The sequence below is a fragment of the Ptychodera flava genome, chromosome 10 (assembly GCF_041260155.1).
Source record: "Ptychodera flava strain L36383 chromosome 10, AS_Pfla_20210202, whole genome shotgun sequence".
Lineage (NCBI taxonomy): Eukaryota > Metazoa > Hemichordata > Enteropneusta > Ptychoderidae > Ptychodera > Ptychodera flava.
The window spans coordinates 31,830,452-31,856,839 of record NC_091937.1 but is presented as its reverse complement, the minus strand read 5'-3'; the positions used below and the strand labels follow the sequence as shown (position 1 = coordinate 31,856,839).

The window sequence follows — 26,388 nt, the reverse complement described above, 5'->3', positions numbered from 1 at the left end:
AACATGTGTGTGTGTCTGTCTACATGTGCTTTTGCTCCATGTAAAGGGCATAGCATTCTTTATAGCTTTCAACATTTATGCACTCTTTTTTAGTAGATATTGAATTTCTTTGAGTTACTACTAAACCAACGCATGTACATAATTCATTTATTTCCTTAAATTAGACAGAACTTGAGGTGATGACTCCTCAATTTGGCTTAGAGGGCATAATTTTACAGCATCCAAATTTGAGAGATCTGAATTATTTTGTTGAAGTATAATTTTTATAACCCTACCATCAATGCATACTTTCTTAAGGGGAGAATGTTTACTTGCATTGAGTTTCCTTCAAAATGTTCTAACGTTGAATACAAAACCAATTGACCAATACAAGTACCATCGGTTGAATCAGCATATATATTCTACCAAGCATTCCTGGCAATAACAACGCTTGATATGGTTTCTACATTCAGATCCAAGAAATATTCCCGCATGAAGCTGATGTTTGTCGGTGTGCAGGGCATCGGCAAGACTACATTGTTGAATCAGTTGAGAAGAGAAGGAACGGGATCCTATCAGACAAGAGCTGCTGAAGTAAGATAGATGTGGCCATAGTAATTCCATAAGACATACAGTACACCTTCACAGAGAGCTAAGCCTTAGAGATATACAGTGACAATCCCCGTGTTGTGTCACTCCAGTAATTTCAGTGATGTAATATCAATATTAGGTCACTATCATGATGTAACTGTGGCTGCATAAAGTTTTCTGTAATTTTATTTTTCTCAACTCGGTTTCTAATAATTTTGTAGCCTTCATGCAAAAATTTTTCACATTTATGTAAAATTTTAGCTGCCCCAATTGTTATTGCTCATAGAATTACACATCTGATTCAGTACTTCATATGGCTCATGAAACAGCAAATCTACAATCAAAATTGGGGGATAAGGGGACGAGTTTTCTGTATTGTTTTTAACCAATATACTAACTCTGAGGAAATTTCATTGAAAAGTATTATTACTATAAGAACTGAGTCAATGATAGACTTATTTTTGCCTTCCCACAATGGAAATATTATATCATATGACTATTACAGTTTGGAACATAAGTTTTTTCTTTCTCACTTAGTCAATCAATTCTGTACTATTTCAAATTTCATAGAATTTCATCTTTCCGAAAAGCACTGCTATAAAACACGTCATTATTTCTACGCAGGGCTGGGCCAGACGTCAGGGCAACCGAAACATTGACCAGAAGACGAGAGGCGGGACATACATCTCAACAGTTGGCGTCGACGTCTGTGACTGGACCTATCCCAAATATTCAACCAAGAGTAAATACGGACAAGTGACATTCAGTACATGGGATTTTGGTGGGCAGGTAGGTCAGAAAGTGAAAGGTTTTGCCTGATTGAGGTATCATTGAAGGAGTTTATTGGCACATACGTTGCAAGTTTTCAGTAGAATGTGTAAAATGGAGTATATCAATATCATATTTTAGCTAGATGATATTTAGCCATTTTTTGTGAATGCATGAGTTTGCTGTGCGTGTCAACAGCTGTGTTTTGTAATGGTTTTGCATAGATTACCACAATTATTCATTTGAAAATTCGTGACCCAATTTATTCTGTCCACCCCCATTTTCCTGTAAACAAGTCCATATTTACAATTGATAACAAAGGTTTGGGCCAAACCATGGTAGTGAAAAGGTTAAGATAGCAGACAATTAAAATATCTGTCATGGTACCAATGATGCTTTCCTAATACCACACATTACCAAGTGTTTGACAGCAGTTGACAAGTAGAGATTCTTGTGTCTGCGCTTGTTTTGCCAGAATGATGACTGTTCCAACACATTAACACCAATGCTATCATCATGTCATAGCATCAAATCCCCAGTCCCTCTCATTCAAAATAGGCTTTCTACCACGGTATCTCTAATGTCCAGTTTGCACCACCAGAATTACTTCTGGAAGAATTCAAACAAGGAAAATCTATCACCAAAACAGTTGTATCAATTGTTTTATTTTTGTTCCCCTTTCAACAGAAAGAGTACTACGCCACCCATCAGTACTTCCTGTCCAAGAGATCACTGTATCTCCTTCTGTGGAAGATTACAGATGGTGAGAAAGGGGTCAACGAACTTCAACAATGGCTCGTTAACATACAGGTGAACATATCTATATGTATATCAACCTGGGGATCTTTTGTTTTCATTTAACATACAGTATTCTATCATCAGCATTGATTATTGGGTGTGGATGATGATGGATTCAGTACAAAAAATAATTATTTTTTGATACTTCATGATGGGTTCTGTTCATATTGTTTTAACATGCATGTATGCATGTCAGATTAAAACACTGTGATACTGTTTTGGAACAAGAATGCCATACAAGAGCATCCCTTTTACTATTCTAGAATTCAGTATACAGTGTACCGGTACACTTTTCAGTATTTCAGTTTAAGAGATATAAGCCCTTTAAAGTGCAAACTTGCAAGCTGTCAATTTTCATGGAATCTACACTTTGCGTCGGAAACAGGTACGAGCCCCCGACTCCCCCGTCATCATAGTGGGCACCCACTATGACGAGGTGTTACGCAGGAAGAGCTACCCCCGTGAATTCTGGCCAGAGCTGCAGAAGATGATCTACAAGAAGTTTATCAACATAGAGGAGCCTGAAATGCATGGTTTACCGTGGGTACTGGAGAGCATTGAAGTCAGCTGCACCAGGGGACATAACATTCCCAAGCTGAGGGACATGATCTATGAGACAGCGTTTTCCCTCAGACAACCTGGTAGGTGTTTTCCTATCACCCCTGTGTTGATGTCTACAGGTCTGATCACATCTACATTTTCCATAAATATGCAGGCCAACTAATGGTTCCACTCTGGAATAAAATGGAAGCGCTATGTTCTGCTGACCTAGTACACCCAAGATATCACGTGATGGTGGTATAGATAAACCTTGTGTACAAACACGTACGGAAATTTGTGCACTATTTTGTTTGTAGGGTGTTCCATTGAAATTCCAGGTTAAACCCATTGCACGCATCTTTTGAAATAAATCAGATTTCAAGACATTTTACTTGCATCATTAGACATCAACTACTGGTTGATTTTTAGTAACCAATTAATTCTTTCCCACATTGGCCCAGCGAACCAAAAACGTGATTAAAACTTTTCACTGCTTCTGACCTTCCAAAGGTAAACATGGCTTGCACACCCCTTATACAATACAAGAAGCTACATATGAATTTATAGGAACTGAGTAATTTTATGTATTTGTTTATTGGCAAGTCTTAAACAAAGAAAATTATTACAGTCTGTCCCAGCAGGCTATTCTGTTATTGTAGTTGGAAGCTTCCAATAAAAACTTCACATATACATCCATGGGGATACACCCTCTCTAGACTTTTCATATTTCATAGCCAGCTTTACAGTTTGCCACCTACTTGGAAAATGTTAACCAAACTCTACTTCTCCACTTGTAGGTCCCAGCAATGGAAGACTGCTACATCAGATGATACCAGCGACCTACTTAGCCCTGGAGGAAGCCATCACTACCATAGTGTCTGACAGATATGCCAATGGCAAGGACCCTGTTCTAGATATCAACCACTACAGGTAATGACATTTTGTGTTTGAACCTGCTCACCCCCAATTTCCCTGTAAAACAGGACCAGAATAATCACTGATAACAAGGCCAAACCATTATCGTGAATGGGGTGACTCATTTCACATGTCACCAGTTCGTGCACAACAGTGTGTCCTCTAACAAATGCATGTCTTTCTGGAAACTTTGCGTCAATTCAGGATCTTGTGGAAAATTCTTTGCATCAGCCCTATATCTTTACATGTAAACCAAAAAAATTTGCTTGCATCACTGGCATGTCATATTGGCTTAGAGGGCACAATAGTGCACAAGGAACGATGTCATTATTGTCTGTTAGACTGGAATAATTGAAATTTCAAAAAATGGGTTCAGAAAAAAAAACATGGTTGTGAACGCTTAAAAAGAAAGTCATGTAACTGTTGATGTATGGTCATCAGCACCTGATAAAGTGTCTGTTTGAGCTTTGTATAATTTCTTTTTATGAGAAACCAGATTAATTACAATCTTATTTCAATTGTTTTCAGGCTTGAAGTGATGAGGGTGATGGAAGAGAGGTGTGGTTTGTCATTCCGTGATTTAGATGAATTGAAGCAGGCCACCAAGTTTCTGCATGAAAATGGTGTGTACTTCAAATCAAATCAAATCAAATTACTCAAATCAGTACATTTACAGTCTCAAATCGGTACATTTACAGTATTGCATTTACCGTGTAGCATGTCTTAAGATTCTCTGGTGTTTGTGCTAGTCATGTGCATCCAAGTAGCAATAACAATATGAAACAATGCCAAAATGTCAAATAACATGATGCAGGGATAACAAAACTGCATATCAGTGGTATAAATTTGCTCATTGCTTAAGATGTTGATTTCATGTAATCATACATTTCGTCATCAATTTCTCATCGTAGTAAATGTCTTTCTATTCCAGGTGTGTTGCTGCACTATGAGGATGTGACACTGTGCAATTACGTCTTTGTAGATCCTCAGTGGTTGTGTGACATGCTTGCCCATGTTGTCACTATCAGAGAAATCAATCCTTTTGCCAAATATGGTGAGTCCACATGTTTTGCAACAGTACAAGATCTAAAAAATTAATGCAGTCTGACCCATATTTTTTCCACTGCTCACATTTTATTTATAAATATCTTTCTGCAAAAAAATCTTGTCTGTATCAGCAACTTTTCCAAGATCATAATTATTTACATTATCCTAAACCCTTTGAGTGCTGTAATTTTTCTCACCAAAATTTTACTGCAACATTTTAGCAATTTTCATGAATTTTTCTGTAATATTTTCTGTAATTTTGGACCAAATGGACATCAGTTTATCTTGGCTACAGTTTTTATCAACATTTTTGCAAAATCTGAAGAAAAATTGAGTGGGGTATATTCATAATATAGGTGACAAAAACTGTCTTTAGTGCTCAAGGGTTTAATCCCCCATTTTGGAAATACAATAATTCCTGGGTATTTACCATATTTGTTCGCTCTATCTTTAAAGGTGTTATGAAGACCTCAGACTTGCAACAGCTTTTCAAAGCTACCAAGATGGCGCCCATCAATATTGAAGACTATATTCTCAACTTGCTGAACAAATTTGAAGTTGCTGTCACATGGGACAACAAGAGGTTGATCATCCCTTCCATGCTGCCAACGGAGATTGAATTGAGCCACGTACCACCTGGCTGTGAACCAATGGTAGGTGATTGTTGCAGAATAGGACCGCTTGAATTTGTAGGAAGTGTACAATGTGGCTGCCATGACTGCTGCCAGCCAATTTGACAAGTGTAGTGCATGAAAATAAAGTGAACCTACAATGAATAGTTGTCCAACAGTCCTGGTTTTCTGTAATATTAGTGGGATAAAAGTTTGCCATTTGTAGCAAGTGTATCCTGCTCAAGCTAGAATGCACCACAAGGGAACAGATATATTAAAACTTTTACAATGCATTTTTGGTCCAATACTTTTAGGGGCTCATTTTGAAGCTCGTAAATTTAATGAAATTTTTCGTGAGCTTATTTCTTGGAAAATCAAAAATGATAATTTTTAGCTCACTCTTATCTAAAAATAGGGATGCAGGGTGACCATTTCAATTGTCAGTAGATGTCTCTGGTACCAAAATTTTTAGTGTCCCCCAATTTTTGTCATGATTTTGAAGAAGAGAGTGTGAGCAAAAGTTTAAGTCTTCCATTTTCAAGGCGTGAACTGCCTTTACGTGTAATATATTGGTCAGTGGTGACAAGTGTGCTGTCTAATTCCTAAAATGTATGAAAGAGTTCAGAAATTTCTTTTCAAGTGGAATGTTGACGACAGCCATTTGTTTCCATCTTACTGACATATTTTAGTCAAAAGGCTGTTCTTTATGGAAGTGGTATGTGATGCAGTGGTTACACTTCAATATCTACAACATTTAACATCACAGTGTTGGTAACATCAAATAATTTCATGCACTGAACATTTTCATTCTTCATGATTATTCCGGTAGTGTGTTTGTCATTTTACTTCCATAAATTCTCAGAACATTTTGTGATTTGGGATATCTATGCTTTGTTTTATAGATTCCAATCAGAGAAGTACCCAGACACTCCAAAGCAATCATGAGAAACATGTCTTACCCCATATCCAGACTCCGTCTCGATAAAGGAGGGCGCCCTCAGGCACTGACAGCATTTCAGATGGGACAAGACACAAACATGTACGAAATAGGCATGTCCAAATTTTTTGTGCCGAGTCCCACCAAGTCCTCAGAAGATGGTGCTGCTCTCGAGCCAGGGTTCGGCAAGCACATCTTGGCACAGACGAGGCAAGTCGTGCAGGAGTTTGTACCGCAGGTCCAGAACATATCGTATGTGAGAAACCTACGAAGCGAGATGCATCGTCTGTACCTGATGCAGTACATCCCAAGCGGCTACTGGTCGCGTCTGATCACCAGGATGTTGGCGTCGCCCTATATCTTTGAGATCACCAGACTGCTGTACCCGATTCCAAAATACCTGCGACACGTCGAAGGCCTGGTCGACCTGGTGAGCACACTGCCGTACTGGGTATGTTGGCAAACAGGGCTGAAGCTGGTGCACAGGGGTACCAAGCTCCTGGAAATCAAAGAGATCATGAAAGATGTGAACTTGAGCAAGGAATACAAGCATGAAGACGCCATCAAGATATGCGCGCAGTCGGGTTCGTCACCGGACGTTTCCCGGATGACGAAAGTCGTGATCAGCATCCCGAATCAGAACATTCTTGTGACCACAGTAGAGGGTTCGGTCATACAGAAACCTGAGGAGGGGGACCCTGAAGGGTTAGTCAATCCCAAGGAACTTCTGAAGACAAGGGTCCTGAAACTGCAGGCGTCAAAGACGATGGCCGCGCAGCTGTTGTCGTACGTCGTCGAGCAAATTGACACTCTGTTGGAAGACTGGTACCCACATATAGGTGAGAGGTTCAGTCAGACGCTGCGTGGTGAGCAGTTGATTGTACGTGTTGCTCCGTGCGTCCTGTGTTACAGTGGCTACCACAGAAGCGTCAGTAGCAGCGATGAGGAAGACGAGCTTGGTGACGGGGCGTGGGAAGTCGTATCAGTCAGCGCACAAGACAATACTCCTTTCGTGTCACTGCGGTTGGCATCTCCGCTAGAGGAGGAAGCGTTGCGAAGACGCGGGCTGGGTCCCACCCCTGGTGCAGCAGCCGCTGCTGCTGTCGCTGAAGGCCAGGAGTCGGGTGAGGCCGAGAGCACAGCCGCAACATCTGCGGCTAAAGACAGTAACAGCGCCAAAAGAGACCAAAGCCAGCCAGTGGTGGACGAGGCAGCCGATCAAATATTTCAACTGAGTCTGGACGAAGAAGTCGAGAAAACAAATCCTGGCCAAACCGCAGCGCCCGTCAGCCCTCCAATTCAGATCCCCGGCAACCAGCAAGCTGCAGCGACTCAGCAGCCCCCACGACCAGTGGGAGCCAGACGGAGAGAGCTTGCACGAAAGTCAGAGAGAAAGGAACCTGAGCCAGACGATGGTGGAAGTGATGTCATATATGGGTACATCTTTGAAGACTGTATACACAGGTCTTTGGAATCCAATTATATCACCTGTCCAGCCCATGGGGAAATACAGCTGAAAAATATCGTCCCAGATGGGGTGAGTAGGACACACAATGATAATTCTTGCCTTGTTTAACCCTTTCACCATCATGGTTTGCACCAATCCCATTGTTTTCTATGGTAAAGTTGGACCTCTAGAGAGGGAAATGGGGTTGAAGGGTTAACAGGTCTAGCAGTAGGGGAGTTTGATTGATAAGTCACTTACCATATGTACATCTATAGATTATGACTTTTCACAAATATATCTTTATGTTCAGTGTTTGGAATGTTGTCCAAGTTCACCTCCCAGTGTCATACTCAGGCTAACTAAAGTCAGTTATTACAAATAGAAAGAAACAGTCCTCAGATTATGAGCGGAAAATCTATTGATTTGACCTTTTGTTTCAACCCTGGAGCATCCAACCATGGGCCAACGGCACAATGCGATTGCAGTTTGACTAATTTTTTAGCTCATATTTGGTTTTGTATAAAAATACCAAAAAGAGCTTATATGATGAGTCGGTGGCGTCTGTATGTCTGTATATTTGTGGGTATGTATGTGCGGATGTATGTCCGTCACACACAAAGGCTCCCATACCGCCAGAGCTACCATCTCAGTATTTGGTGTACAGGTAGATGCATGGGTTGATATGTGAATTTGTTCAAATGAACACGTCAATGTCAAAAATGTGCAAATGAGGTAAGAAATCCTGCAAATGTGCAGGAGTCATGGCATGCCAGTAAGAAACAGGCCAACTCCACTGATCTTGAGTCATTTCCTGTCATTGTTTATGAACTGTTACATATTAACAGAGCTGCTGAAACCATAGACAGTAGAAGGGGGGGGGGGGGGAAGACCGTCTATATTCAAACTAAAAGGGGATTGTTTCTGCTATGCATGTTGCTAAAGTTGACCTCCAGTACCTAAAGTTTCAGACCTTAATTACTTTTGTCATTCTTGTTTTTCTGGTTTAAATATTTCTTGTTGTTTTTCTGGTTGTACTGTGCAGAAATCATTGTCATAACATCAACATAGAATTTTCCTCCACTGAACAGATAGAAACAACATTTATTGTTGATCATGGTAACCCATACTGGTATATACCAATTCTGATCAAATTTGAGCGACACCGTATAATTGCGATATTTTTTAATTTTTCTTGTACATTATATAATGATTATTTTCATTTCTTAAGTCAGTTTCCATCACACAATATATTTTCACTGCCATGAGTATGATGTTGCTCATAAATATAAGAAATAGTACATAAAGTTATTCGATATGTAGAATGCAATGAGATGTCTCCAGTGCCAATTTTAGTCCCAAACTCACCAATAAAGATGTCTGACAAATACAAAAGCATAGACTTTATTCCCCTTGATGTCTAATTTCTGATTCAGATGTTTGTGGATCTTGGAAAGCTTATGGTAATTCCGGAGAAGAACATCACACGGAATAAACTACTCGGCAAAGGAGCGTTTGGATTCGTGTTCCAAGGTCAAGTGCAGGTCGCCAACTGCCCACCCACCAGCGTGGCCATCAAGACCCTCCACCCATGCGATCCTGGATCCAACGCCAAACAGTCGTACAAGATCGCCTACGAGAACGCCATGCGTAACTGGCAGTACAACCCCAAGAATGCGATGTGCAGGGCATATCGCACGGCTCGTCAGGAGCTCGTGATCACCGGGAGTCTCCAGCATCCTCATATCGTTGGTCTGCTCGGATTGTGTGCGCGCCCGCTCAGCTTACTGCTAGAGCTGGCACAGGCAGGGTCCCTGGACAGAACTCTGAGAAACTACCGCAGAAATGGATGTCGCCTGTCAGAACTCACGGTCCAGAAGATTATTGTGCAGGTACTTATCTATTTCTTTATGCAAGGAATATTCTGTTTATGTAGAATACAGGAGTCTAAGCTTAACCCTTTCACAACCATGGTTTAGCCCAAAACTCATTGTTATCAATGGTGATCATGGACTTGTATACAGGTAATTGGGGGTGAACAGGTTAAAGTTTCCTGAAGGCAACTCTCAACCATTCTTTTTCTAAATTCAAGAAAAAAATCAGGGGTCACTGTGCAAATTTAAGTACCAGAGAAGCAAATTACCTTTATTTACCAATATTTAAAATTCAAAATGGCCACCATTCCCTGTGTTAACTCTGTGGGAAAAAAATTGTATTTTGATTTTCTCAAAGATGAACATTTACCAATATTTAAAATTCAAAATGGCCACCGTTCTCTGTGTTAACTCTGTGGGAAAAAAATTGTATTTTGATTTTCTCAAAGATGAACATTTTATTTACTCCAAGAGCTTCAAAATGAGCCCACACAAGTCGTAGATCAGAAAAGTATTGTGAAAATTTGAGAGTCAGAATATCTGTTCCTGAGGCACATTCTACCTTAACCCTTTGAACGCTGTAATTTTTCCCACCAAAATTTTAGTGCAACATTTTACCAATTTTTATGAATAATTTTTCTGTGAATTTTTTGATAATTTTTGACCAAACAGACATCACATTTCATTTGCTACAGCTATTCATCAGAATTTTTGACAAAAATATGAAAAAAATTTGACTTTGGTACATTTTTTAAAGGCGACAAAAATTGACTTTGGCGGTCAAAGGGTTAAAGCTACTGTTGCTGAATGAATACTCTTGGCTATACATTGCCTTGTATACTCATGTTGTTCCATTTAGTAAACTGGTCACAAGTCAGTTCAACCTATGATTGAAATTCTAAATCTGATTTTAGTAATTTATATAAGTGAAAAAAATGAGTTTTGATCAGTCAAAATTAGTCCAAGAATTTTTTCATACTTTTTGTTACCAGCTTGCGTCAGCGGTTGAGTACCTTCACAGCCTGAGTATCATACACAGAGATCTGAAATCAGAGAATGTTCTGGTGTGGTCGGTGCCGGCACCCCATGAAATGAACCCTAATGTACCCGTGGAGGTGAAACTGACAGACTATGGTATAAGCCGTGGCACAATGCCCACGGGTACTAAAGGGTACGGCGGTACAGAGGGGTTCATGGCGCCAGAGATTATACAGTACAAGGGAGAAGAAACCTACACAGAAAAGGTGGGCTTTTTGCAAGTTTTAAAACTTGAACAAACTTTATATATACCTCTGTTTTCCCGTGATAAGTTTGGTATACAAAAATTAAGCCATGGGAATTTTCTTGCTGTGAGTTCAACGGGTACACAACAGAACAGGATGTTTCATTTTCACTGCTTCTTTCTGCGTATTACATACCAGCTAAATGTTGTAACCATGGTTTGTTCTCAAAACATATGTAGTCCCTTTTGTTATTTGTGGGGAAGTTCACCATGATTTTGTTTTGATGTTCATTTGCCATTTATGTAGTTCGGCAAATGTAGAACGGATGCCTTCCCTACTTGGAAAGATAGCATGGAAATTTTCAGTGTCTTTGTACTTTCTAATATAATTGTCAAAATATGTATTCTTCCACTTCTCATAGAATACAATAGTTTATTTTGTAGCAAATGTAGGGGCTAGAAGTTACTGTGCATACTCTACACAACAGTTTGTGTTTTGGAATAACATTTATAAATGCTGTTATTTTATTTGGTATTAACGCAGGTTGATTGTTTCTCATTTGGAATGTTGATGTATGAGCTGCTGGCGCTGAGACATCCCTACGAGGGAGTTGAACAGATACAACAACATGTCAAGGATGGAATTAGACCAGCCATCACTAGACGGGTGAGATCTCCCTCTGTCTTCCACTTTTCACGACACAAAAGAGGTTTGCCTCCTTGATCCAAGTTGATCAAAATCTTCCACCCATTCTGGTGATTTTCTGTTCACTGAAAGTTATATAATACTGTAAGCAAGAAGCATCAAAGGTTGATGGTGATGTCATGACCTGTACAAGTTACTGAATGTTGTTTTACATATACACTATAATTTTGATGATTGCTATAGCTCAATCTGAATTCAAAAATGTCGGAAAATCTACATAGTCAAGGGTAAACTTATAATTGCAAAATGTTACACCCTACTTCATGAACTACAATCATTGTATATTCTTCCCAGATAGGGCTCTAACTAAATGTCTTCATCATTTTGTCAAAACCATTCTTATCTCCAGGAGAAAGTTTATCCAACGTACATACTTGATTTGATGACTTGGTGCTGGTCTCAAGACCCTAAACACCGGCCCTCAGCAGCACAGATCTTCTCCGTCGCCAACACGCCAGAGTTTGCCCATCTTGCCGAGTCTGTGTCATTGGAGTACAAAGGTGACATCATGGCTGCCTGTGTAGTAACTACGAGAGTGATGGAAGATATTGAGAATTTTGATTTTGATGGTGAGTGGCCGTCATATCAAACTTCAAATGATTGAGAGAGGTTTAACCCTTTCACCACCATGGTTTGGCCCAAAACTCATGGATATCAATGGTGACTGTGGACCTGTTTACAGCGAATAGGGGGTGATCAGGTTAAGGTTGTGTGCAACTTGAAATTCAAAGACTTAAAACTTTTGCTCAAACTTTCCTCAAGGAAACTCACTACTACATGTATACTCTTTCAAAACCAAGAATAAAAATCGGGGTCAACATGCAAAATATGGTAGTATGGAAACAAATTACCTTAAGCCTTTGAATGCCAAAGTCAATTTAATATGTCACCTTTTTAAAATATAATGCAGGCAAATTTTTTTTAGATCCAAAATTTTTTTCTGATTTTTTCCAAAATTTTGGTAAAAAATTGTAAGAGTATGAAAATTGCTGTCCATTTGGTCTAAAATTATTTAAAAAATTACAGAAAACTTGATAGAAAATGCTTAAATATTGCACATAAATTTTGCTTGGAAAATTACAGCTCTCAAAGGGTTAATTGACCAGTATGAAATTCAAAATGGCTGCCATCCCTATCTAAACTCTGTGAGGAAAAATGAAAGATTTGATTAATATATTTTGTGTGTAGCAAGTCTCCAAATAGTGGTGCGGCATGGCAAACCCATTGTGCATTTTGTGATAAAAGCACCAAACTTGGCTCAGATGTGTCTTAATATGTGCTGAACAAATTCAGATACCGAGCCACTGAAAATCTACCAAAGCGTTGCCATGGCAACCATTTTTCTCAAAATGGCTGCCAGACAGGTATTTCTCACCTAGTAAATGTCAACTACATAAGTCGTTGGGTAACTTTAGGTTGAATAATTTCAATAAGAAACTGTGAAAAGACTTATTTGAAAATTCTTTTAAATTTTCTTCACCACCTGACTTGTTAAACGGGTAAATACAGGCAAAAAACACAATTCTTATGCATAAAATGCACGGTATTTGATCCTATAAAAGGATGACGCTATGTAAGCAGTCAAGATATGTTAGGCCGTGGGCCAGAGGGGTCTACTTGCACCCCAAGGATAACAAACCTATCTTTTTAGAAGCCTTGGGATCCCTAGAATACGAAATAGAATTTTGACAGAAAAAATATAGGGATGCAATAACTGTTATGGTCGACTTTTGAACGGTACCGCAAAATAACCGTTTTGCTATCCATGTGCTTTTTTCTTGTAGCACTTGTAAGTCATCTGCTAAGTTTTTTTAACGTTATCTGACTTGTCGGATATCATTAGAATGTAAATTTATTCCTCTTTAAAATGGCATATGTAATATGCAATATCTTCGATAGGTTTTTTTATGAAACGGGACCAAAACTTACCCAATACCCCAAAAATCTGAAATTCTACCAATTTTTACCTTGGCATAACACAAAAGGCAATGCTTTGTATGCCATCTGTTTATTTGCTTGAAGGACATGTCAAAATGTGAAATAAACTTTTGATAGGAAAAATATTGGGATGCTATAGGTCTACCGGTCATACTTTGAAGGGTACCGCAAAATTACAGTATTGCCAACTCGCATGCCTTTTCGTTTAACCTGTCTTCTTGTAAGTCGTCTGCTGAGCTTACTTTTTTACATAACCTAGCTTGTGGAAAGGGATTTTATTCTTCTTTTAGACGACATATTTTAATATGCAATATCTTCCATAGCTTTTATAAAATATGACCAAAACTTACCCTATACCCCAAACTTTATATTGCAAATTACTGTCAACAGTCACTGCTTATCTCAAATTCTACCAATTTTTACCTAAACATATTAAAAAGGGCAATTCTCTATATGCAATCTGTTTTATTTGCTACGGAGACATATCAAAATATGAAAGAGACTTTTAACAGAAAAAGCATTGGAAAAGGGAACTGTAAAGTCAAAGTATTGCGAATCGCATCTTTTTTGTTAAACGTCAAATTCTACCATTTTTTAACCTAGACATATAATAAAGGGTAATGCCTTGTATGAAATCTGTTTTATTTGCTATAAGAACCTGTCACAATTACGAAATAGACTTTTGGCAATGCCTTGTGTGAAATCTGTTTTATTTGCTACGAGGCCATGTCACAAATATGAAATAGACTTTTAACTGAAAAAATATTGGGACGCAACAGCTGTCACAGTCATATGTTGAAGGGTACCGCAAAATCACGATTTCGAGACCCACGAACATTTTTGTTAAACCTGTCTTTGTTTAAGTCATATGCCGAGCCTAACTTATACATAACCTGGTTGTGGGGTATCATTAGTAAAGCGATTTATTTTTCTTTTGTAATATACAAATATCCGTTACAGTTTTCATGAAATAGGACCAAGACTTACCTAATACCCAAAAAGATTACATTTCAATTTACGGTTTATCTTACGTTCTACCATTTGTTTTTGCTCCACACAATACAGAAGGCACTATAATGCTTGTATGAAATCCGTTTTGTTTGTATCAGATGTATTTCAAAATATGAAGTGAACTTAATATGATTTAGTCGCAAGTGGGATCATATTTCTAGGGGCACACAGATACGGCAAATTTCCTGAAACATATAAATTTTTATCAAACACGTCTTTATGACAGAAGTCAGCCAAAATCATAGTCACGGGTGATCTCAAAATATTATCAGCATCGCATATTAAATTATTTTGATTCAAGTTTGTTTTGTAAGATTTGGTCTGAAAAGTTCTTTTGTGGAACTCTAATTAAATATTTTTGGCAGAACAATTTTTGAAAACTAATTATGGTATGTGTTCTACTCGCTGTAATGGAGATGAAAAAAGAAAGGCATTATACTGAATTATACAACCAACTGAATGACAAGCAAGGTGCAGAATTGAGCCTTTAAAGGTTTTGTTTTCTAAACTGTATCAATGAGCACAGCTAATTCAACAGTTTAGCTGATCCAATAATCGTTTCTAAGCATTATATATACATCAAAATTACCTGGGCGTTCCCGAAGAAAAATTTGTATGGATATATCAGAAAGCTGGACTTTCTTCATAAACAAAATATTATGGAATAGATATACCTGATATTCAGCTGCTCTAATTATCGTTTCTAAACTTCATAAATTAGCATAATAATAATAATAATATTTATTTCTTACACGTACTACACATACGTCTCAGTGCGATTTACATATTTTAAAAGAAACAAACAAACACTAAAAACCAGCAATGGCAATAAAAGAAAAACAAAAAAAACAATGTCAAAATCTGTCAGCACCTGTACCATTCTCGTACAATAAACAAAAGACGGTGATAGAAATTTAAAAAGTTAATTCATTATAAAAAAATGAAATAAAACAAAAGACGGTGATAGAAAATTTATGAAAGCAGTAGAGTAAATTAAAAAGTCCCAGTTAAAAAGTCCCAGTTAAAAAGTCCCAGTTAAAAACCATACAGAAGATGATCCTAAAAACTCAATCACCAATAGAACTGATTAAAAAGATGAGTTTTTAAAAGACGTTTAAAACAGTCCACAGATCTGGCGTTGCGAATCACTGGCGGCAGCGAATTCCACAGAGCAGGTGCACAAACAGAGAATGCTCTCTGCCCGTATGCCTTATTAAAGTTTCCATGAGGTGGCACCAACCGCCAAAGAGTCAGCTGATCTGAGACCTCTGACTGGGGTGTAAATTTCAAGTAAATCAATTAAATAAAGTGGTGCGAAGCGATGAATGGTTTTATAGGTGGTTAACAAAATTTTGAATTTGATGCGAGCATCAACCGGCAGCCATAAGTGTCTAAAGATATGTCATATAGCTTCGCTTTCTTCATTAACAAAAATAGCGATATGTCCAATATTTAACTGCTCTAATGATAATTTCTAAACTTCATAAATAAGCAGAAATTTAGCTAGCCATTCTTAAGTACTTTATGGCATTCTTCAGTAATATTTTAAGGATATATCCAATATTGAATCGATCTAATTATCGTTTCTAATCTTTACGAATTAAATCAAAGGATGTTCTATAGTTTAAAAGCAGGTATCTGATACTTGATCGCTACACTCAGTATACTTTATAAATTATTTCAGATTTAGCTGGGCTGACATGTTCAAAACGTTCAAAATTTGGTAATAGCTTTTCTGTAATTGTGTGTTACTGAATGTGCAAATGATTTATTTTGAATACTGAACTGCGTAAAATCTCTAAGGTTTATGTTTCAATCTGGACTGGAGTGTCACTGTTTGTATAGGAAGGTTCCCATTTGATCAGATAATTGGCCAGCCAACACTACCTTGCTTAGGTCTTGGGTGTATGTGTCAAGTGGATAAAAAGAAAATGATTGGCAAATATTTAGGATTGCCGTTTAAACTTGTTGTCTTAGCCTATGTAAACACCATGGAAAGGAATAAAATACTCGCCAGCTGACTAGCCATGTAAAAGCAAGCAGAGATCCGGGGAGTGCCAAGCACGGACATGACGGACAAAAGTGCAGCATTGTGTTTTAGCTTTGCTTTCCCTACCTTTCATGTTTGTTAAAACAAAAGAAAGTGGAGTAATACAATTTAATTTATGGTGCCACGTTTTTGCATTTCAACAACAAATTATGTACGACCAAGAAATTAGTACCAAAATATAGGCATGAATCCATATATATATTTATGCAATAGACCATTGACATTGAAGTAACTCTAAAACCAATATCTAAATAATGAAATAGATATCAAATTACACAAGATCAGTTTCATGTGAAATGAATTATGAAAAGTAATGTATAAAATATAGTACATATAGCCGAAAAATAATATAAAAATATGATCGTGTTCTCCACGTGGTCAAAATTTAAACGGCTGCACTTATGTACTAATTGTAGTTACATGATAAATCTCAAACATTGAAAATTATCGGAATATATAAGAGATTTCCGCCCAAATGTTATTGTTTTTTAAGTTAAAACTAGAAGGTTTGTTATACCGTAAATATTGTGCTTTTTGGTATGTAGGCCTACGCGTGAATGTAGATGAACAAGAGTGAGAGATTGGGTTAAATTCCCCCACAATTTTCCATGTCAGGCCTTGTGATTTAACACCCTGCAGAACTTGTCAATGGCTAACTTATAAAAATTAGAAAAGATAATTTATCAATGTCAAAATATTGCACATTATTCAATATTTCTACTCAAGAACACTCCATCCATTGGAAGAACATGGAACAGGCTGTTTTTACACTCGGACGCATCATACTCTCCCCACCACAGCCATGGGCCGATCTAGGCCTATTTGCAAAACCTGGTGAGTGTCGCACGTACCAGCTACAACTCTAAAAATGCTTAAAACTGGTGCACCAACGATTGCAAATAAGAATAAAATAAAAAAACTCTGAATAGTACCTTCTGATAGTCTAACTACACAGAACAGCTGACAGCTGATCATCGTATAAAACATTCAATTTGACAATTTTGAATCTTCCACTTTTGCCTTGTTGCAAACATATTGTCGATAACTTTATTAAGAGAACCCGTTTTTACTGCTAGAATGAAATTATAAAACAATAAAAAATGCAAATGGTAATCTTAATATGTATTTATGATGGTAATACATCCACTATTCACTGCAGAATCATCCGTAAGAGCAGCAACTACGGGATTTTACAGTAATTGATGGTCGTCATATTTAAAAATGGCCGCCACACCAGAACGAGGCTCTACCTGTTAGGGATCGGTATAAAAATTGATTTTAAAACAAAAAAATATGCAAATGGTAATCTTAAAAGGCATTTATGATGGAAATACGTCCTTTATTCACCACAGAATCATCTGTAGAGCAGCAACTATGGGATTTTATAGTGACTGATGGTCGCCATATTTAAAAATGGCCGCCACACCAGAACGAGGCTCAACCCGTGGTGGCTCGGTATCCAAATTGATTTATATCATGATAATCTACATTCGTACCAAATTTCATGCTTTTATCACAAAATGCACAATTGTTATGAAAATTTTGGTTATGCAGCAAGTCTACAAAGCTGTCTTGTTTAAGTCAATTGTTCTACATGTCTAGCAATGAGATGTCTGCTTAAACAACCTTCCATCAAGTTATCCAGCTTTAGTATTCACGCTCCGGAATATCTTTTCCCAGGGATAAGCATTCCGGAGGAAGATGAAGACATGATGATGTCCCTGCCCATCAACATAGCAAATGATGTGTGGCTGTGCAGAGTGGCCGAGACAAGACCTACATAGACATTCTGAAGCTGAATGACAGGTGTCTGAGCACTGACCATGAACAGTTTCATCTTCCCAAGACATCGGTTGAGAGTATCTGTGCTGTCAATGACACAGTCTGGGTTGCACTGCCCACGGGACATATACAGATATACAAGTATGTTGACAAAATCTTTTACATCTCCTGAAAGTGTTGAGAAAACTTTTCTAGAAGTATTCACTTTTGTATGCACATAATTTTCAAAAAGATTTACTGAAAATTGTCTACACCAGCATTCATTTTCCATCACATAAATGTCCATCTGCTGTATAGCATGAGTGAAAATAAATTGGATGACTGACATTCGATCAAGAAGAAGTTCAATCGAAAATATAAAATTAATTTTTGAGACTGATGTAAGTTAAAGTATGTTGTTACATATTTAACCATGTAACTGCTACAGTTATGATAGGAAAAAAGTTCTGTCAAAATCCTGATTGAGTGATATTGTATATAGATGATATTGTGTATAGAATGTATTGTATGTAGAATGATATTGTATATAGAATGATATTGTATATAGCCTGCTTGTAGATCTTAACCAACTGAGAAGATATCATCAAAAAGATAATATTTTCATCCTCCTTGACCTTCAGACTATGAGACATGTCACGTGTATTCAAGAGTTGAATTTTGCCTTTATTCATGATCACAGAGGTTAAAAAGTTCAAATGAACAACTTTACATATGCAAGACTCATTCAAACCACACAGATTTAAAAAGCTGCCTGTTTTCTTTATTTTAAAAAAAACAGTGCTGTCACGTACCAGGAGATGGCCAAGTTTCCACTGTCCCAAGGTGGCAGTACTAGAACGCCACCCATAGCCCAGTACATGCAGTACATACCCCGCTTGAACCAAGTGCTGGTAGCCGTCAGCAATGGCTCTGTCATGTCCTTCGTCGTCAACGATGGGATCCCCGAGCCGAGGGGGAAGTACGTTGGCTTTGGCAAAGCTGCTTACAGTCTGTCAGCGGTTCCAATCCACCAACCAGACAAACCAGGGTAAGATAGACAACTTTATATCACATACATATACAGCATTATGCCATTCCCACTTCCCAAGACTTTTGGCAAAATGATATGGCTCTTTGATGTTCTATCTCTACAAAGTCTGCTTTGCCATGATTGCACTCACAAAAATCATTGTCAACGTTACAGCATAGGGTTAGAAATTTAAATTTTCACGCTCTCGAGCTTTCTTAATCTATGGGTTCTGTATGATGATGTGTGAGGTGAAAAAGCTATTTGTTTCTAAAAGGATGTGATGTGAGTGCACAGGAAATTTAATATTCATGACTGGTATTACTGCAAGTGATATAGCAATAAAATATGATCAAAGAAACAAGGGAATTGAAAAGAAACCAAAATAAGTTAGATGTGAACATATATTGGTAGCAAGCATTCCCCTTATGTGCCTCGAAAGTGAAAGACTTATAAACTTTTGCGCAAACTTTCCTCAGTGAAACTTTCAACCAGACTCATACCATTTCAAGAAAGAAAATCAGGGGTCACCATGTGAAGTTTGGCACTAGAGAGACAAATTACCTGACATTTACCAATATTTGAAATTCAAAATGGCTGCCACTCCCGTGTTAACTCTATGGAGAAAAAACTATGATGGTGAAAATTTTCTTTCCTCCAAGAGCTTTTAAATGAGCCCCCACAAATGATTGATGAGAAAATATTGTAAAACTTTGAGATGATTTGTGCCCCGAGGTGCAGTCCACCTTAATATGGCAGTGTAATCAGCACTCAGTGTACACATATGTGGGCTCGCATTACATAAGGGTCATATCCAGAAGTGAAGAACTTATGTGCAAAGTATAAAATTTACTTATTTGACAGAAACACTGTTTCACTTCCAGTAGTACAAAATTGATGCCATCCTATGTTCTGTTAATCTGTTCCAACTATAAATTTTTGTCACGTTCTATACAGGACTTACGAAGTTTGGTGTGGTCAGTCAGACGGCTACATCACCATACTGAATGCTGACCTGTCAGTCAAACACAGAGGACTCAATCACTTCAGCGCTGCCGCACCCACCAGTAAAAATGTGGGCGTGTACCACATGGTTACCAATGACAACACCATCGTCATGGATACCACTCTGAGCGTTGAAGCCAGTGCTGAGCAATCAGTGTGGACATATGTATTTCCAGGTATGTTTTGCTCCATCATGTATATCTTTTGTTTAAATTTCTAAATTGTATTAATTTTTTGTAACTTTTTGGCAATAAATTGCACACAGGTATGACATTTTGATTGCTTCCTTTTAATAATCGTGCTATATTAAGCATAAAATTTAGAAAATTTGCTGATTTCATTCTTGTACATCCTCATTTGCACAACATCTAACATATGGCGCATTGTTTCTGTGATAATAGATGGAAAGTACTCCAAAGTACAACAGAAAATCAATTGGTTATAAGAGGTTTCACAATGAGGAGAAAATAAATTTAGGCATAAAAAATACAGATGAGATTCACTATATTTTCAGTGTACAACAACTAGTGCCTTGTAGTGCTTATATGGATATATTAGCAGCCGTATTCATTTTGACCTCTGAACTTTGGAACTGTCTTACCTTTAGCCTCTAGCCAGGGGGGGAAGGGTATAGTGATGAAGGATCATAATCTGTCATTCAGTGTATGGAATCTTCCATTCTTTTTATCATCAGGTTCCAGTGTGTATCGATGGGATGTCATTGACAGGACAATTCATGGTAAACTAGACTGCAGTAAAGTCTCTCGACCTCCCACGTCTCTCAGACCCAGATCAGGAAGCAAGTCAGGATCAGGACGTAAGTGATACATCCAGCAGTTTAGTACAAAAATGATTTTTTGGGGGGATGGAAAAACAGTTTTGATAACCTAAGTAGTCAACTGAATGTAACAAATACCAAATGATCTGAAACTTGTGAGTCAAGCCTTTGTAGATGGTACATCAACCAGGGATGTAGGAAATAGCTGGCAGCCGACAAAAACAGCCGGCTGTCAGCTAAAATTTGCCAGCTGTTAAAATTTAGTTGTACAAAAAATATCAGCACAGTTTTCACAAACCTAATGTGCACATGCACTACTTGTACTTTTATTTTTGCCAACTGTAACCAAAATGTTCTACATCTCTACCAACCCTCAGAAAGTTTGAACAAGACTGAACAATTTTACAAATCAAGATTATCGTAGGTGGCCCAGTTATTTCACAAAGCCATGGAGGGCCCCCTAAGAAACTGTTTTTATGATGCAAATTGTGCCCTGTGTTCTGCAGGTGCGCCTCACCCTTCAATAAATGAATTTGTTGTTGTACCACCTCTGTGTGTTCTTCCGTAGACAACTTCTTTCAAAGTGAAATGTTTTGATAATTTCCAGAAAAATGGTTAAAGCAAGATCTATGGGATATACAGCAGTACAACTTCACATTGGCAAGGAAAGATCAAATTGCATATATAGGGTTGGCATTCCAAAGCCCAATATTTTTCATATTAAGTAGAAGTGATTTGGCTCCAGATTGATGGCAAGTGACCATTTCAGGAGGTATTTTCTACCAAATTCACATTTTTTTTTTTCGTTTCCAGGAAACAAATGCCATGTGACATCTATGGCACACTCATGCAATCATCTGTACATCGGTACAAGCTGGGGACAGCTATTGGTGGTCGAGCCATTCACCATGACTCCATATACGGTTTTCCATTGTCACGAGCAGCCAATCAAAGCCATCCTACCTGTCAGGCCAGGCATCTGCCTATCAGAAGTGGGCTTACATCCGGAGGGCTCAGCAGTTCTTACCATCGGACGTGGCCACAAGAATCTAATAGGGAAGTACCCGAACGGACCCCCTGTCTCCCGACAAGGCAGTGGTGAGGAGACGTACGTCTTGACATGGAATGCAGAATACTGGATGTAGACAAGAGATGAAGGACAAACGTACAAACCAAAGACTGTGAAATTAAAATCAAAAGCCACATAGGGCAGATAATTGTAGACTTTACGGAGCAAACGTGAAAGATGAACCAGATGGTGTACTATGAAAACATAAGTCACTGCCAACTTACAGAATGGTTCATCGTCTCATGTCATGGGAAAAACAAACCCACTTGGAATACAACATACACGTACTCTCTGAGTCCATGATCCAGTGCCATGATCCAATGCTAAGTGCGTGGGTTCTCAATGCCAAAGTCGACTGTTCCTCTTGTACAAATGAGCTCAAAGCTTGTCAGACAGCTATGAAACCGACCAACTGAGATGAAACAACTATTCTGCAAATTTATGACAGTGTGAAAAGGACAGAATATGACTAGTACGTCCATTACACAGTTTTGTTGGTACATGCACATATTCAGAGTAATGTGTCGCCAGTTTTTATCAAATAATCCCAAGAAGAACATCAGTACATGGCTTGCTTCTGTTTTGATAAATAAAGAAGCTGTCTAAATCTGATGTACCGGCACTCAGTTCGGTGGGAATTCAACCAGGCATTTTGATGTGCCCGTATATGTACAAACCTATGCATGTACGCTCTCTCTTACTTTGGACTTTAGACTTAAAAATTCAAGAAAGAAACGATTTCTTTCCACATTTTTAAACATTTTTCGGTCCATCTGCAATATAACAATAACTTTGAACATCTGAATTTAAATTATTTATTCTATGCGTTTGTGACAGAGTTTTGCAACTTTTGAACATAATTTGAAAGGTCTACATTCACCTCTTTGGTCCCCAAAGAATGGGGGTAGTGTAATTGTAAAGTGCAATTGTAATTGAATGAGAGCCTTGTCCGTTTTATTGGTGTATAGGTTTTCATGTTTCAAAAAAAATACTCACACTTAATTAGAGTCTGCCCACCCCCACTTCACGTACAGAATGGAAACTATCGACCACCTGAAAGGTGGGATTATTCCATGTTGTGTGCGATGAAAGGGGTGAGGGTTTTCAATTTGTTAATTCAACTCATCAGGTACCCTGAGTCTAATGTGAAAACATAAACAATGGTGAGTAACTGTACCTGATAAAAGAGCAAGTAAAAAGCTCATATTTTACACAAAAACCTGATATTGAGAAAAAACTTCTGTGAAATTTTTTCCAAATAGCCTGACATATGTCCATGTATATTTACGAGAATGATAAACCTCCAGTGGCATATTTACTCATAGCGGTTACCAGTTTAAAAAAGAGAGACTTTTTTTTGATTCCCTGCTAGTCGTCTCATATCTTGTGGATTGTACGAGTTTGGAAATCAGAACTGTCAATCAAATGTGATGAATAATCTGCAGCTTTCTTAATGTAATGAGTTTCAGTTTGGTATTGCTACCAATCATCAGTGAAATGTGAATGTGTTGAAAATGATGTCCTGGGGATGAATGTTTAAAATCTGTCAACTGTACCATCAAGTACTTCAGATCAACCGTTATTTATTGTTCATTACTGGATGGTTCATTTTGAATACCAGTGTGGCCTGAGGCCTCTTGGGTAAAATTACAAGACAGTCATTTCGTTGAGGGCGCACATCATGGAATATTCATTAGATACAAATGAGCGACTACCATCCATCATTGCTCCGACAAAATTTCCTCTAAAATATTTGCATAATTAAATATATGCAAATGTAGAATCTGCATGTGTACTGACTACATATGATCTAGATAATACGATAAAGAGAACTCCCAGTTGAACTAAAATTTGACACACAAAAATTATAGCGAAGTGCCAGTATATGTGGCAGTGAACAAAATAATCTGCGATTCGGATCAAAGCATGTGCAATGAAGACACACAAACACTGTCAGATCAACTTAAACTTTTCTATCATACCGTACATGTATATATTTCCCTAAGTTGGTCCATTCCAAGATAAAAATTTGCACCAAAGTTTTTTCTTCCTATGCATGCTGGGAAATTTTTATTTCCGATGCCTTGTTATGAAAACTTTTTATTGTACACACAATTATGAATAGTCTGTCTGCATGTTGTAGGACATTTTGCAAAATAGCAGCAATAAGTCTTGTTTTACTAAAGTTGTGTTATTTGTAAAGCAAATCTTGTATCAGTGGTCCACAGACAATAGGCTTGAATTTTTCAGGTCTTGTTATGTATTTATGTATGCGTACTAGCAACGCAGCAAGACTACGTGTACGTTCCTTCATGTCAGGGCGCTCTTCCACCTAAAGAGGCAGCGAGTGTTGGAGCACCCTTGCATGAGGAAAAGCTTCCACTCTACCATGTGGGTACTCTTAGTGTTAAACATACACTAATGTGGTCAACCAAATTTAACACAGGCACTGAGGAAATGTCCAAAACGAAACCCTTCTACAGTTAATGTTAAAACATCTGTGTAATTTATACTGGACAATTATTTCTGAGCTCATCTTTGTCAAATAGCGTGATATATGCAAGAATTCTAAGAGTTCACCGTGAAAAAAGAATGGCAACATTGAGAAATATTGACTTTTTGTCATAAAAGTGAGTAGCTTTTAGAACTTTCTGGTCGCAAGTGGTAAGTGAATTTCTATTGAGCATGTGTAAATATAGTCTCCTGGTAGTGCTCAGCTGTGACACATGTGTGTCTTATTTTTGTGTTGTTGACTTTCGATCGTGTGTTGTCAATATTGCAGTGTACATACTTTTCAACATAAGTTTAGTATGTGAATTATTCTGAATATTTTTAAAGATGTGTACATAGCTTTACTCATAAAGGTACTGTTATTGTCAATGTCAGAGTTGATAATTTTATCGTAGAGCAGCTTTTTAGATCTGTGACACGAGTAGTAGAGATTCTTTTGTTCATTTTTGTTTTTCGATTGAAAGTTACTATAAAAGGCAGTAAGTGGGAAAAAAAAGTTTTATAGACAATGTTATTTTACAGAATTGCAACGCAACTCATCTGGCCACAAGTCATACTGTGTACTGTTTACCTTGTTTATGTACACTGTACTCGTTCAGAATTTACACTGGGAAAGTTGAAAAGAAACGGGTGAAACGGATCTCTTTATCACTACAAGATTTCTCAGCATCACTAAATCCTGATTCACTTAAAATGTTGAAGCTCAGTCTTTCTGAATGCAGTTGAGGGAGAATATTTCAAAAGATGATATCTGCAATGTTGCTGGTTTTCTTCTCCCCCTCAATAGTTGCTCCCCATAAGATCAAAGACCCCGTAAAAGGAAGTTGGGATGTAGAAAACAAAGGGTTTAATTGCCGTACCTGTATTTCATGACAAAATTGCTTCTAATGGGGTGTGCAATGCCTTTTCCCGTCAGCTTGAACCCAACTATCGGTACAGTGGTATGCTTCTCGTTCAACTTGTTTATCTACGATGTTTATCTAAAACAAAGATGCATGCGACTGTGCTGGTGGCCTTTGATTTCTAAAGGTGAGACTTTTAGTGGGGCACACCTCAAAAATTATTTGATCAGGAAATTACATGAAGTTAGCTTGCACATCTGTCCAGTTTTGAGTGTTCCAACTGAATTTTTTTAGTATTTGTGGAGATTGTTTTGAAAATACATTTTAAATGTAATGACCTTATTTGATGAAAAGTGATACGCAATATTGCACCAGTTGTACATTCTGAAATTAAAGGTATATAGTCACCTGTAATCTAAATATGCCCATATATGGTAAAAGGGGCGTTCCTTGGCATTCAAAATGCCCATGTGAGGGCGCTGTTTTTAAAAAGTGGCCACCCGCTTAAAATCTGTGATTGGTTAGATTTTCTCTTTCCATGGTAACTGTGGCAAAATTTGGAACAGGTGACAGTATACCTTTAACATTGGTCACGTGATTTGTGTCTATTCCATCAAATCAACGACTCCTAGACGGATATATTGACATGAAATCAACCCATTCCAAATGTCACATGGGGATCATTAAAATGTTCCCTCCCAAAAATCGACATTGCACAGCAAGAAAAACAGAGCCGTACTTGTAAAGGTGTAATATTTAATGATTCTTTCTGAGGATGGGCCAGGCTGAGAGGTAGCATGTGAGGGTTGGGGGAGGGTGGCACTTAAAACTAAGTGCAATGAACTACATGTACTTGTAGTATGCTGAAAATTTGTAGTATCTCATTTATGTAAATGAAATAAAAAAAATAAATGTCTTTACTTGAATTTGCTGTCTTTCTCATTTGTTTGACAGATAATGTATC

At 37.8% G+C, this 26,388-nt stretch overlaps 1 protein-coding gene across 1 annotated transcript in view; it reads left to right on the top strand.

The window, feature by feature from the left end:
• LOC139141611 (leucine-rich repeat serine/threonine-protein kinase 1-like) overlaps window positions 1-26,348 on the top strand; it is a 45,510-nt gene extending 19,162 nt beyond the window's left edge. Inside the window, exons 9-27 of the mRNA XM_070711205.1 lie at window positions 453-573; window positions 1,195-1,359; window positions 2,026-2,148; window positions 2,522-2,777; window positions 3,474-3,606; window positions 4,120-4,214; window positions 4,523-4,645; window positions 5,095-5,291; window positions 6,152-7,723; window positions 9,067-9,522; window positions 10,497-10,748; window positions 11,271-11,393; window positions 11,782-12,001; window positions 13,217-13,221; window positions 18,191-18,354; window positions 18,992-19,240; window positions 20,177-20,400; window positions 20,919-21,041; window positions 21,816-26,348. Of these exons, the coding sequence (XP_070567306.1) occupies window positions 453-573; window positions 1,195-1,359; window positions 2,026-2,148; window positions 2,522-2,777; window positions 3,474-3,606; window positions 4,120-4,214; window positions 4,523-4,645; window positions 5,095-5,291; window positions 6,152-7,723; window positions 9,067-9,522; window positions 10,497-10,748; window positions 11,271-11,393; window positions 11,782-12,001; window positions 13,217-13,221; window positions 18,191-18,354; window positions 18,992-19,240; window positions 20,177-20,400; window positions 20,919-21,041; window positions 21,816-22,147 (4,933 nt within the window). The 3' untranslated portion in view covers window positions 22,148-26,348. The remainder of the gene's footprint in view (window positions 1-452; window positions 574-1,194; window positions 1,360-2,025; window positions 2,149-2,521; window positions 2,778-3,473; window positions 3,607-4,119; window positions 4,215-4,522; window positions 4,646-5,094; window positions 5,292-6,151; window positions 7,724-9,066; window positions 9,523-10,496; window positions 10,749-11,270; window positions 11,394-11,781; window positions 12,002-13,216; window positions 13,222-18,190; window positions 18,355-18,991; window positions 19,241-20,176; window positions 20,401-20,918; window positions 21,042-21,815) is intronic.
• The last annotated feature ends 40 nt before the right edge of the window (window positions 26,349-26,388 follow it).